General features: G+C 48.2%; 1 protein-coding gene across 1 annotated transcript in view; it reads right to left on the reverse strand.

Annotated features, from left to right (window-relative positions):
* Nucleotides 1-14,371, reverse strand: part of LOC306648729 (optic atrophy 3 protein) — a 37,925-nt gene extending 23,554 nt beyond the window's left edge. Inside the window, exon 1 of the mRNA XM_079119035.1 lies at nt 13,920-14,371. Within this exon, the coding sequence (XP_078975161.1) occupies nt 13,920-14,061 (142 nt within the window). The 5' untranslated portion in view covers nt 14,062-14,371. The remainder of the gene's footprint in view (nt 1-13,919) is intronic.
* Between the last annotated feature and the right edge of the window lie 22 nt (nt 14,372-14,393).

Genomic DNA, 14,393 nt, shown 5'->3' on the forward strand with positions numbered 1-14,393 from the left:
CTGGACATACACTTCTTAATGGCCACGGGAGGATGGCAGAGGACAGCGGCCGGGGTTGGGGAGCAGGCCCTCTCATCACACAGCCTTCCGTACCACACCACACAGCTTCTTCCACCGTGTGCATTCTTTGCTGGCCATGATGTAGTCAGATTAACGACGATGATGAGAACTCTAGAAAGGCCTCCATATTTTACAATTAGACAACATGCTTATAATTAATCCACAGGTCAAAAAAGAAATGACAAGAGGCCAGCTGTGGTGGCACGATGATAATCCCAGCGGCTCAGGAGGCTGAGGCAGAGGATGGCAAGTTTGAGATCAGCCTCAGCAATTTAGCAAGGCCCTGTCTCAAAATAAAAAATAAAAAGCACTGGGGGGGTAGCTGTGTGGTTAGAGCACCCCTGGATTCAATCCCAGATCCTAAAGGGCGGGGGAGGGGCATAAACTCACAAGAGAAACTGGAAAATACACAAAACTGACAATGAAGACTGACGCTTCAGATTTTGTGGGATGCATCTTAAGTAGTGCTTAGAGGGAATTTTTTTTTTTTTTTTCTGGTACAGGGGACTGAACCAGGGATACTCTACCACTGAGCTACATCCCCAGCCCCACTTAAAAAGAAAGAAATTAGTTTTGAGACAGTGTCTCATTAAGTTGCTGAGGCTGGCCTGGAATTTGCTATCCTCTGGCCTCAACCTCCTGAGTCACTGGGATTACAGGTGTGTGCCATCATACTGGCTAGAGGGAAAATTATATGTCAATGCTCGCATTAAAAACGGGGAGCTGGCTGCTGCTGGCTCGCCAGTCCCTGGAGGAGGGGGATGTCCTACAAGTCCAGCTTGGCAGCTCACATGCCCGCCGTCCTCAAGGCCTCTGGAAGCATCTATTCGCCTTCCACCAGCATGGCAGCGTCCTCCCAGCTGCTGAGTGACACCCAGGGAACTAGAACAGCCAGGTGCCCCAGAACAATCAGGCGGATCACTGAAGAGTTGGGGGAGAGAGGAGCCCGCGGTGCAGGAGGCTGGAACAAGTGCCTGGCTGAAACCGCGGAATGCCAGGTCCCAGGCGCGCGGCCTGCCTCTCTATCACCTGAGAGGTGACCGCTCATCGCCCCTGTTCAGATCAGACACTTGTTTTCAAAATGGTAACAGTTTAGTTTTTTCTCCCAAGGTTCATAGTCTCAAACTAGTGGGAAAAGATTCTGAAGTTAATTAGGATTTGCATTTTTAAGTAGTTAGGAATGACCCAGGTTTCCGGGCGTTTCTTTACTTTTTTAAAGCATTAATTTAAAAGATGCATATGGGGCTGCAAATTAGTGCAGCCGCTATGGAAAGCAGTGTGGAGATTCCTTAGAAAACTTGGAATGGAACCACCATTTGACCCAGCTATCCCACTCCTTGGCCTATACCCAAAGGACTTAAAATCTGCATACTACAGAAATACAGCCACATCAATGTTCATAGCTGCTCAATTCACAATAGCCAGACTGTGGAACCAACCTAGATGCCCTTCAATTGATGAGTGGATAAAGAAACTGTGGTATATATATACTATGGAATATTACTCAGCCATAAAGAATGATAAAATTATGACATTTGCAGGCAAATGGATGAAATTGGAGAATATCATGCTAAGTGAGATAAGCCAATCTCAAAAAGCCAAAGGACGAATGATATCACTAATAAGTGGAGGTTGACACATAATGGGGGGGAGGGAAGGGTTAGAGTTAGGGTTAGGGAGGGGGGCAAGTATAGAGGAAGGAACTACTGTATAGAGGGTAAAGAGGGGTGGGAGGGGTGGGGGGAAGGGAAAAAAATAACAATGAATCAAACAACATTGCTCTATGTAAATTTATGATTACACAAATGGTATGCCTTTACGCCATGTACAAACAGAGAAACAACATGTATCCCATTTGTTTACAATAAAAAAAAAAAAAAAAAAAAAAAAAGATGCATATGAAGTTATTTTACAGCAAACTGCTGTTTGGCTCCAAGATATCAGTGTCTCCCTTTCATCTTTTGAATGCTTTATGTCACCCAAATTGTTCTTTGTTCCTTTTCATAAGCTCACTTGATCCCAAGGACTTTGTTTTAATGCATCCTGACCGCATGCTTCACTTAGCTGGTCCCATGTGCCATACGGGGTAGAGTCTGCTTAATGGCACTTCTTTTTGCTTAAGCATTTACATGACTCTAAGGGCTTTCTTGAAGTCAATTTTAAGAGTGCACAAGTTACAAATGCAGAAGAGCAACCTATCAAATCTAACAAGGACCCTGCAAATTTTCATTCTACAACTGTATGTAGATTTCAGTACCGTGTTTACTGTAAGTTGACCAAAACATCTGGAAGAAAATGACAAACTGTTCGCATCTCTGTATGTATTTATTATTTGATGTAATAAAGCTTATTTTCATTGTTAAAAAATGGGGGGAGCTGGGCTTGGTGGGGCACGCCTATAATCCCAGGTAGGGAGGCTGAGGCAGGAAGGTCACAAGCTCAAGTCCAGCCTCAGCAATTTAGCAAGACCCTGTCTCAAAATAAAAAGGGCTGGGGATGTGGCTCAGTGGTTAAGCGCCCCTGGGTTCAATCCCTGGTACAAACAAAACAAAACAAAAAACAAAACCCACAAATTGCCAAAATCAGAAATGAAAGGGAGAACATCACTGCACACCCTACAAACATTAAAAGAGGACCAAAGGAATATGAAGGACAACTTTATGGCAGTAAATTCAATAACATATAAAATGTCATGAAGCTTCAAAATCAAAATGTATGAACACCAACACAAGAAAACCAGAAGATCAGAATAGCCCTAAACTACTACAGAAATTTAATTTGTTAAAAATCTTCCCTGGTGGGCTGGGGAGATAGCTCAGTTGGTAGAGTGTTTGCCTCGCAAGCACAGGCCCTGGGTTCAATCCCCAGCACCGCAAAAAAAAAAAAAAAAAAAAAAAAAAAGAAAAAGAAAGAATTTCAATTTTACACAAAAATCTTGCAGGAAATAAAGGGCGAGGGAACGTTTTATCAACTTGTTTTGTGACATCAACAAAATCATGACTGCTACTTGAAGGGGGCCAGGTGCCCGCAGAGCACGTGCCTAGCCCGGAGCCCAGGGTGCCATTCCCAGCACTCCAAAAACAAGACGAACAACACCCGAAGAGGACTAACCAAAAATAAGATTCAGGTGACACAACCACAGGTACAATACGCTTTAGGAAAGTCTCAGCAAATCAAAGACAGCAATATGTTAAAAAAAAAGAAAAAAAGTAACATACCAAACAGGGCTTATCTAAAAATACAAGATTGGTTAAACATTCTAAAAATAAATCAATGATTTTTGCTTGTGGTAGTTAGAACTGTGGCGGCCAGCCTCCACTATGCCCCCTGGAACGCAAGTCCCTGCCACTCCGCCCAGGGCTGTGGACAATCCAATGCAGCAGAAGTGGCCACGAGTCACTCCAATCGCTAGACTGTGAAGACGGTGCCTCTCGGGTTTGTCACTCATTACGGGTCAGTCACTCTGGGGAAGCTAGCTGCTGGGTCCTGAGTAGCCCCGAGGAGAGGCCCGCGGGAGCAATGGAGCCCTCTGGTCAACAGAGACCGTGCCGGAGGTCTCCCATCAGCCACCATGTGCGGGTTGCCTTGGAAATGGGGCCTGCAGCCCAGCAGCCTTTGGCTTGAGAGACCCTGAGCCAGAGCCACAGACCCGCAAGCTCGCTCCCGAATTCCTGTTCCTCAGGAGCCGCAGATGCTCATGACCACATGAAGAAGCACTCCGTATCCCCATTCATCAAAGCAAGTAAGGTGCCATTTTACACCAACCAGAATGGCTAAAATTAAACTGTGAAAACATTAAATATGCAGGGGTGTGGAACACGGGAGTCCCAGGGGAACCTCTGAGAGCTGCTCTTCTTCTTTTTCTTTCAGTACTGGGTATTGAACCCTGGCCCCTTCCCTGAGCTCCACTCCCTATTCTTTTTATCTTTTATTTGAGACAGGGTCTCCCCTAAGTAGCTGAGGCTGGCCTTAAACTTTCGATCCTCCTGCCTCAGCCTCACAAGTCGCTGGTTACCACCAGGCCCCGCCTTTGAGAATTTTGTATAGAATTAAACATACTCTTACCATATAACACAGAACGTGTACCCCTGGGCAATTTCTCCCAAGAGAAATGAAAATGTCTAAGAAGGCTTGTACATGAATGTTCACCAAGAGCTTTATTTGGAATAACCAAAAAACTGGAAACACTCCAAATCTCCACCCTTGGACAGTGATTAAACAAACGCAGCATGTGCACATTAGAATCACAACTCAAAGCAGCAGATGAGCTCTTGATACGTGAAGCAAAAAACAGCTCGAAAGAATGTGAACGAAGGTCAGACATTAATTCCATGCTCTGTGATTCCATTTTGAAGTATAACAACAGGCAGATAGATAGTGAGAGGTCAGACAGAGTGCCAGGGAGGGAAGGGACCCTTCTGGAGTAATGTTTGATGGGAATGTTTCATATCTTGGATTCTGACTACATGAGTATATGCATTTATCAGCACTCATAAACTGCATTTTACGCCTTTATTTTGCATTATATAGGTATTGTATCTCAACAAAGAAAATACATGCAAAAATCAAATGTTAATTATTAAACATAAGTGGTGGAGATTGGGAGTCAGTGGATTTGACATCTTATCCAATGTTGCTTCCTGGAACTTGCTTCTCTCTCTGAGGTATTTCCTCACTCATAAAAGCAGGATAATCATATACTGCCTAATAAGATGGTTAAGATCATTTGTTGAGATAATGGACCACATATTAAATGAGAGCTGTTATTATGGTTAATATGTTATTATCCAGGGTAAACACAGCTTTGAGTCAGTCCCGGTTCTGGTTGCCCATCCCTGAATGGGTTCCAGCCAGCTGGAAACACACCCTCAGAGCATCCCAGGTTAACAGAGTTGTGGTCACAGCATAGGCAACAGCTCCTGCAGAACTGGCCCCGTCCCTCCATCCCTCCCTCTCTCTGGAGAACATAGTAATGTGCAGTGCGCCATCGCCATGGACATGACTTGTCTGCCTGCAAACACCTGGGGAAATGCCATCTCCCACTCTTGGGCCGAGGGGTTCAGGAGGTGCTAACCCCAGTCATCTGTCTGGCGGCAGATGATTGGTGGAAGGGTGGGCCTGAGCCACTGAGAACCAGCCTGGAACTGCAGGGAGGTGGCATCTCCCTCCCGTGGGCGCTGGGACTGCTGGGCAGGTGAGTAACACCTTCAAATCTGAGCTCCACCAGCCAGACTTTAGTGTTCTGTGATCTCGAACTTGGCCACAGCCCAGAAGAGTTCCTGGAGCACGGCAGTGACTAAACACAGGTGTGTGCAGTGACTGAATTATATAGTCTTAACAGAGCTTAGCATGGACACACCCAGAGAACAAGCTGAGCTTCTACCCCACCCAGACCTGGAGAGGCCAACAACGCAGCAGAGAAGACGTCCTGGAGCTCAGGAGCTCAGCAGTCCTGGGTCCAAGTCCTGGCTGTGCCGCTTACTTGCTGTGTGACCATGGGTGAGATTCAAAACGGCTCAGCACTTCTAGTTCCTCTTTTGCAAAATGGGGATCACAAGCCCTGGCTGGCAGGGATGTTCATGCACATTCTAGGATTGCATGAGCTGAAGACTTCCCGCGATGTAGCCAGGCTGCCTATGCGGATCCCAGCTGCAGCCGAGCTCCACAGCACCCCGCGGCTAACTACGCAAAAGAGCCAGGCTGCCTGGCCTGGAATCCTAGTGCCACCAGCACCCCTGTGTGCCCTCGGGCAGGTTACTGAACAGCCTGCTAGCTTCTTCCTCTGTAAGGAGTAGGGACATGGTCCTCTACTTGTGGGCTGCAGTGAGAATAAAGGAACACCTGGGACGCCGTGAGAACAGCCCAGTGCCTCTGAGCACTGGTAGTACAGCCTCAGTACCGCCACCCTCTGCTCCCTCAGTGCAGGAGCCAGCACTCGCCTCGCCGACCTCTCCGCGGCAAGGGCAGAAGTGAGGGAGGATCTCGGGGCTTCAGGACCTTCTGCCTTGAGGGCTCTCTCTCACCCTGCTGACCCTCCCCACACAAGTATACCAGCTCGTGCCTGGAGCTCCCGCAGCCCTTTCCAGGCCACAAGAACTGCCAGAACACAAAATAGAAGAAACAGAGTCCCCGGATGACACCACTGAGCCACCAAACCAACTACAGAGATGCCTTCCAACAACAGTCTTGACTCGAGGTTTAAGGTTCCCATCAGGAGTGATGGTGCACACCTGTGATCCAAACTACCCAGAAGGCGGAGGACTGCAAGTTCAAGGCCAGTCTCAAGAATTTAGTGAGACTGTCTTAAAATTCAAAAAAAATTTTTTTTAAAATTTTGTTTTAAAAGGCTGGGATGTAACTCAGTGGTAGAGCACCCCTGGGTTCAGTCCAAAAAAATTTGCTGACTGGGTTTTCAACTAACTATAGATGAACACAAATGCACATGGAGATATACCAAGGTCAGCGGTGCAGGTAAAGTGCCATTCCCAGTGTGCTTGCCCCCATGGCTGAAGAGTTGAGACCGGCGCCCTCTTCTGTTCAGAGAATTGCTTGCAGCCCAGGCAAGTAGAGTCTTAGATACTCAGGTTGCAAATCAACGGCCTCTCATACAAACAAGGGGCTTCTTTTATTTATTTATTTTTTTTGGGGGGGCGGGTACTGGCAATTGAACTCAGGGGCACTTAACCAGAGAGGCACTTATCCAGTCCGATTCTGTACTTTATTCAGAGACAGGGTCTCACTGAGTTGCTTAGTGCCTTGCCCTTGCTGAGGCTGGCTTTGAACTCGAGATCCTCCTGTCTCAGCCTCCTGAGCTGCTGGAATTATAGGCGTGTGCCACCCCGTCCGGCTTAATGTCATCCCTTCTAGTGGTGTATGTGTGTGTGTGTTCTGGCACATAACAGAACTGATGCGACACTCAGGAGAATATAGAGTACAAGGAAATGATCTTCACACACTGGCACATGTGAAAGTCCAGTATGGAGACTGTTGAAATTGAAAACACCCAGCCACAGCCGGGACCTGCAGGTTTACTCCTGGGCATCTCAGGGGAGCAAACCACAAACCCACTTTTTTTTTTTTTGTACTGGTTATTGAACTCAGGGGTGTTTTACCACTGAGCTACATCCCCGGCCCTTCTTATTTTGAAACCAGGTCTCGCTAAGTTTCTGAGGTTGACCTCCAACTCGCGATGCTCCTGCCTCAGCCTCCCAAGTCCCTGGGATTACAGGTGTGTATCAACATGCCTGGCCACTTTCCTCCTTTGGCTCACATTCCCTTTGGTTCACCCACCCTCTTGGCAGCCATTTTTACTCTGGTGTCCAGTCTTCCTTCTCTGTGGGGTGTATGCGTCTGCCAGGGTTGGAACCCAGGGCCTCTGCATGCTGAGCAGGTGCTCTACCCTGAGTCACCCAGCCCTTCCTATTGAGTTCTGATCATCAACTGTTGTGTTTGTCATTTCTAGAAGTGCTATGTGGTTCTTTTTCCAATTTCCTTGGAATTTGTTATTTTACCTGTGTTTTATTATCTCTTCTATTCTTTTAACATATAAAGGTACGTATTTTTGCTCCACATTTGATAATTCCACCATCTGCCATGTGTGCAGATCTCCACTCGCATGCAGTTTCTGCTGACTCTCGGGGTCCCTGCTTTGGGATATGGAACAAACATTGTCATCGGGAGCTGTCGGGATGGACTGCTATGGGAAGGCAGGCACTCAGGGTGCAACAAACCTGGTTTCCTTCTCAACTTGCTAGTTCCAGGGCTTTTCAAGAGAACTCAGGCTCTGAGCCCACAACAGGAAGTCAGCGGCCACGAGTTCTGAGAAGAGGGTCCACCTCCCCCTGGAGCTGCAGCTGGGGTGCCTTCACAGGGTGTCCCAGTGAGACAGGGTGTGCAGAGGAGGCTCCTGCCCACCTTCCTCACAGCATGGGTCCCCTCCCCACAGACCACGGGAAACTGGAAATGTCCCCAGAGTATCAGTGGCTTTGGTGGTAGGTCCCCTTCTTGGTTCTCTTCCCCTGCTTTCTTTTTGCTCTAGGAGGGTTCCCCTCTCTTCTTAGCCTGCCTCAGGTATTTCACTATAGGACAAAAAGTTGATTAAGACAGATGAGAGGGCTGGGGTTTTGGTTCAGTGACAGAGCGCTCGCCTAGCGTGGGTGACGCCTGGTCCAATCCTCAGCACCACATAAAAATAAATAAATAAAACAAAGGTATTGTGTCCATCTACAACTAAGAAAAAATTAAAAAAAAAAAAAAAAGAGAGACAGATGCGACCACCTGCAGTAGTAGACCACATGGTGTAAAAGGCAAATCTTACTGCTCAATGTATAAACTCTCACTTGAAAAGCACTGCTGTTTTCAATAAATATTGCTGGAAACAAAACAAAACAAAAAAGACAGATGTGAGCATCTTTGGGGGCACTATTCTACCTAGTGTGTGTGTTAAATTGCAGAATCACTTTACACTCTACAGGAATATGCAGCAACAAACTAGAGATCCCCCAACCCACAGCTTCCCTGGAAACTTCGGAAGTACACTTCTGCAAGGAGATCCCCTGCCTGGCCATCGCCAACCTCTGTAACTTCATGCCAGGAACTCTTTATTTAATAAAACCTGGGGCGGGGGCTGCAGCTCAGTGGCGGCGCATCTCCATAGCACGTGTGAGGCCCCGGGTTCTATCCCCAGCACCACCAGAAAATACAGAGGAAAATCTCCCCCTCTCAGCAGTGCAGCAGCGACTGCGACTTAGTCTCCTGCTTCAGCTAGTCAGCCAGTGCCACCGCTCTAGCTTGTCCCAGGAAAAGACCATCAGGCCTACCCTGTGGGGTCAAAACAGCGCAGCGCCAACGCTGGATATGTTGGTGATGTCCACAGGGGGCTGTGACCCGGCACACATGGCTGTCACTGTACTCTGGGAAATTGCAACTCCACTGCTGCCCTGGCCAAGGGACTGGAACAAAGGGCAATCAGCAGTGTGAAGATGACAAGAACATAATTTTAAAAGGTGTAACTGCAATCAGCAAGGGCACACCTGTCTAGTATCATCTCCAACTGTTCCTGACTCAAATGGAGTTCCGGGTCCTTTCTGTCCATGGCCCTGCAGTCTGCCCTCTTACACCAACCCCAGGCCATCCCGCCAGCTCCGCCCCCAAACACCTCTACTGGCCGCTCCCACAAAGAGGAAAAGGAAGGGTTCCCCTCACAGTTAACACTTTAACCAAGGGATCCAAGTTACTGTCACAAATGATGGGACAGACAGACAGACACCAGCCCCCTCCCCACCCAGGACTGCCTCAGGACACGCCATCTCCTCCCTGGTACTCCCGCAGAAGATGTGCAAGCCGAACACCATTAGGGGAAGCACTTAGGAAACTCCAGGCGGTGGCCCACCACCAGAAAATTGGCTCTTGACGTCAATGTCACGAAACACAAGGGCACGAAGACTGTTTTAGAGCAGGGTCTGTGAACTCTCTCTGTAACGTGCCAGAGGGCAAATATTTCAGACACTGTGGGTGAAGGAGTCCAGGATCTAACAGCTCAAAACACACCACACTGGTAGGCCGACTGCTTCAACCAGAAGGGAGCAGCAGAGGCTCCGAGGGGTTTCTCCGAGTCTCCTCCATCTGATCAAGGGCAGATCCTTCAGGTACAGCCCAGGTGTCAAGAAACTCCTCCCTGGAATCCCTACCTATGCGGAATGATCAGCACCCATGTGAGGAGGAGACTAGAAATGCCCATCTGGTCCAGACAGGCCATCGCCCCCTCATCTGCACTCCCACCTGCACTGGCTCTTCCTAGGCGGCCCGCAAGCTGCCCTGCCCCTTCAGATCACACCAGCTTCGTGAACAGTCACTTATTTTTCACATGACGCCCAGTGCATGGATCCTTTTTTTTTTTTTTTTTTGGTGCTGGGGATGGAATGCTAAGGACGTGCTCTCCCACTGAGCTGTACTCCAGTCCCAGATCAATTTTATGCTATTGCCTTCTACTAATTGTCTATTAACCTTTCAGGGGTTAATTGTGAAATCATGGAGGGAGAGCAGGGAAGCTCCCTGAACTCCTACATAAGCAAACAGAGATGTAAACAAATAGACCAAAAGTGTTACCATTAAAATTTCTTTAGAGCTGGACACAGCGGCACACACCTGTAATCCCAGCGGCTCAGGAGACTGAGGCAGGGGGATCACCAAGTTCAAGTTCAGAGCCAGCCTCAGCAACTTAGGTTCTAAGCAATTTAGCGAGACCCTGTCTCAAATAAAAAGCATTGGGGATGTGGCTCAGTGGTTAAGCACCCCTGGGTTCAATCACTGGTACCAAAAAAACAAAAATTGTTTACAAAGACAGGCAGTGCATTGCCAAACTCTACTGTAGATTAAAGGATATAAAAAAGGTATGATAATCAAATGTAGTACGTGATCTCTGAGCAACCCTGGATTAAAAAGAAGCATAAAAATAAACTATTAAAAGAGTATTTGGGGGACAACCAAAGAGTTACATATTAAGGAATACTGATATCAATATTATTGTTATCAATGTTACGTTTCTCAGGTGTGACACCTACTGTAACATGTAGGAGAAATCTTTGTTCTTAGGAGACAATGGTCTAAGCATTTAGGTGGGATCCACACACACAAACATACGCGTATGAGAGGAAAACGGCAAATGCGTTGAAGATGAGTAACTGATGAACTGGTGCTCAAGGGAATCAAAGGAATGACTATACCAGGGGGCTGGAAATTAAAAAAAAAAAAAGAAGGAAAGGAAGGAAGAGAAAGAAAAAGAAGGAGGAGGAGGAGAAAAAAACAGTAGTCTTTAGGGAGGAACAGCCCTGGAATCTGGGCCCCACTGCACTGGCCTCTTGCCTGCAACACAGCTGCCTACTCCCTGCACTCACCCTCCTCTGCAACTGCTAGAAGGATCCTAGAAAACTAGAACTCGGGCTGGGGTGCAGCTCCGTGACAGAGCACTTCCCCAGCATGCACGAGGGACTGGGTCCCACCCTCAATGTCAAAAACTAAACCACAAATCTACATCTTAGACGGGTCCCTCTCCTGCACAGAACAGTACAGTGAGTCCTGTGGCCCTCCAAGTCAAAGCATTCACAGTGGCCACAACCCTGCACAAGCTGCCCCCTCTCTCCCATCACCACTGGTTTCCTCAGTCCACTGTGCCAGGAGCACCCCTACCTCAAGATCTTTGCACGTGCATCCCTCTGGGCGGAAATCCTGAAGATACCCCGCTCGATCTCCCCCTCCAAGCCGAGCTCACAGTCTTCTTCCCAATGCCGCTTCTTCCACACCCCCAGTTTTTTTTTTCCAGAGCAATTACTGCTGTCTAGTGCGTTTTATACCTTAACTACTAATTTTGTTTTTTGTCTAGTTTCCTCCATGAGAAGCTACCTGCTTCCTTGGGGCTTAGTTTTTTGTCTTTTCCTCTCTGTTATATGCATAATATGCACAATAACCATGACTTGGTGCCAAACACTGACTAAATTGGCTCTATTCACCAATTCTCACAATAACACAGTATTGTTTATAACATAAAAGCATATATAGCCAGGTGTGATAGCCCACTCCTGTAATTCCAGTGACTCAGGAAGCAGAGACAGGAGGATTACAAGTTCAGAGCCAGCCTCAGCAACTCAGCGAGGCCTCAAGCGACTTAGCAAAAAATAAAAAGGGATGGGGCTGGAGATATAGCTCAGCTGGTAGAGTGCTTTCCTCCCATGCACAAGGCCCTGGGTTTAATCCCCAGCACCACAAAAAATAAATAAATAAAATTAAATTAAAAGGGCTGGGGATGTGGCTTTGTGGTTAGCACCCCTGGGTTCAATCCCCAGTATCCAAAAAAGAAAAAAAAAAAAAAAGAATACATAAATGAGGAATAACAAATATTATCTATTGTATAACAATTTGTAAGGATTCAATCCCATAAGGGTTTGGTAGTACATGGCCTGAAACAAAGTAAATGCCCAATAAATGTTGCTATTATACACTATTCATCATACAGAAGAAGGAACAGGTTCAGAGGGATTCAGTGACTTGCCCAAAGTCACCAACCTGAGAAGGGGTGGGGAGGATGCTAATCCATGTCAATTTGACTCCAGAAGTCATTTTCTAAACCACAATGCCAAGACATGTCACATTATTAGGAAGAAAGGTGGCAGCAGGAAACAGATGGGGGTGGGAGTCCAGAGTCCAATTCCTGCCTCGGCACAAGCCTGGTGTGTAACCTCAGAAATTCACTTCTACCCCCCAGGCTGCAGCTCTCCCTTCTGTGTACAGGAGGAAGTCATCCTCACTTCCTGACAATGGGACAAAATGGCTGTGAGGATCGAATTAGATAGATAAGATGAAAGCACTTTGGTAACTACGAGACCCAACATTGTAAGACATGTAGCCCTGACCCAGGCTCCGCCAAACACCGAAGGGTCAAGAATTCTCAAACTTAAAGGAAGAAAGAGGCACTCTGAACCATTTGGCCTTTGCACATGCTCCACCCGCTGCCTCAACAATTCTCCTCATCCCTCAGTCCCAGTACAGATACCTCCTCTCCCAGGAAGCCCTCACTGAACCCCATGCCAGGGCAGTGTCCAAGGGGATTCCCCCATCCCAGGTTGGCCCATCTGGGTCGTCACTGTTGGTGGATGGGTCTGTCCCCACTGGACTGCCAACTCCTTGAGGGTACTAAGTAGGACTGGCTTGGACCCTGTTGCTTTTTCCCCCCATACCAGAGATTTAACCCAGGAGTGCTTTACTACACAGCCATGTCCCCAACTCTTTTTATTTATTTTTGAGACAGAGTCACTCTACAGTGCTTAGGGCCTTGCTAAATTGCTGAGGCTGGCCTTGAACTTGCAATCCTCCTGCCTCAGCCTCCAGAGTCTCTGGGATTACAGGTATGTGCCACATGCCCCGATGGACCCTGCTGTTTCAAAGCTCTGTCAGCACAAGGTAGATAGAGAGATGGTAGTTCCCTAACCCAGCAAGTTACATTAAAGTTCTCTATTTAATGCTTCCACCAGGCTATAAAACATAGATCATCTTTTTAAAGTTGCTTATATTTTGAGCATTTGCTCAAATGCCCTTCATAACTCAGTTCGGGCAGCTCCCCTCTAGCCCTTGGGTCCAATGAACTCCAGGGCTCCCGCCTCCCTGATCACTCTGGGCTGACGCTGACATGTATGTTCTAGTGAATAGAATAAGGCCTGCACAGTCTGTGTACTGAATGAATGGATGGTACATCAGTGAATTAATGAATATACGCATGAATGTCCACTCTGGTTTAAATTCCCCTTTTGCCAGATTTAAGTCAAATCTCCAAACTCCAGATTTCAACCCACCACCACCAAGCCTCTAATCAGGCCTGTTCTCCGGAGTAACACTAGAGCACGCCGACGTTCTAAGTGGGTGATATATAAGCACTTCCCACCTCAAGGGCAGAAGGGAAATTAAGGCCTGGGGTGAAGCTCTGGGAGCAAAGTCACCGAAGGATGGCTTGGCCAAGGACCCCAGTCGGGTTTCCCCTTAGACCTGCCCCTAGCTCCTCTCTTGGAAAGCCCCGCCCAAATTACTCCCATTCTCCATACTATTGGATCGCCTTGACGTCAGTCTCCCAGCTTCTTCCTCTATTGGCTGACATTCCAAACTCGCGCGGCGACGCCCCTGCCCACCCCTTACTCCAGGCCCGTCCTCACCATTGGGTTACCACCACGTCCCTCTCACAGAGGCCCTCCCTATTGGCTATAGGACTTTGCCGGTTCGGGCTGTGACTGGTCATGGACAGAAGTCCATCCCCTGAACAACCACCTGAGAGGTCGGGAAATGGAAAGGTTGGAGGGACGTGGGGTCAGACTCACGCTGAGCTGGCGGAAGGCAGATATAGGTCTTGAAGAACTCGCTTCGGCGGGCAGCCTCCTTAATGCGGTTGGCAAGCGGCTTGCTGACCTGCCGGATGCCCAGGTATAGCAGCTTCGCCATGGGGAACGCGCCTACCACCATCTTGGCGGTCGCACTGGGCACGCGCAACCTTGCTGACTGGGCGGGGCGCCTCCGACCTCTCCACTCCTCCCCCGCCCTCTCGTGGCCGTGCGTGCTTTCGTACGTGCGTACGCACGCTCCGGGGTAACTGCAAGGGCGCTCCGTGACGCCACCACGTCGATGCTGCCGCCCCGACGGCCGTTTATTGAATATGTAAATTTTGGCGGAAATGAGGCGTCCAGGGGCGGTGCCGTTAAACGGCTCCTCGCGGGAACGTGAAGGGATTCTTAATCCTGCGTGGTGTGATGTCACCGCGCTCTTGCGTGATGTCACGTAGTGAGGAGCCTTCCTCG

Source organism: Sciurus vulgaris, assembly GCF_902686455.1.
Source record: "Sciurus vulgaris genome assembly, chromosome: 17".
Lineage (NCBI taxonomy): Eukaryota > Metazoa > Chordata > Mammalia > Rodentia > Sciuridae > Sciurus > Sciurus vulgaris.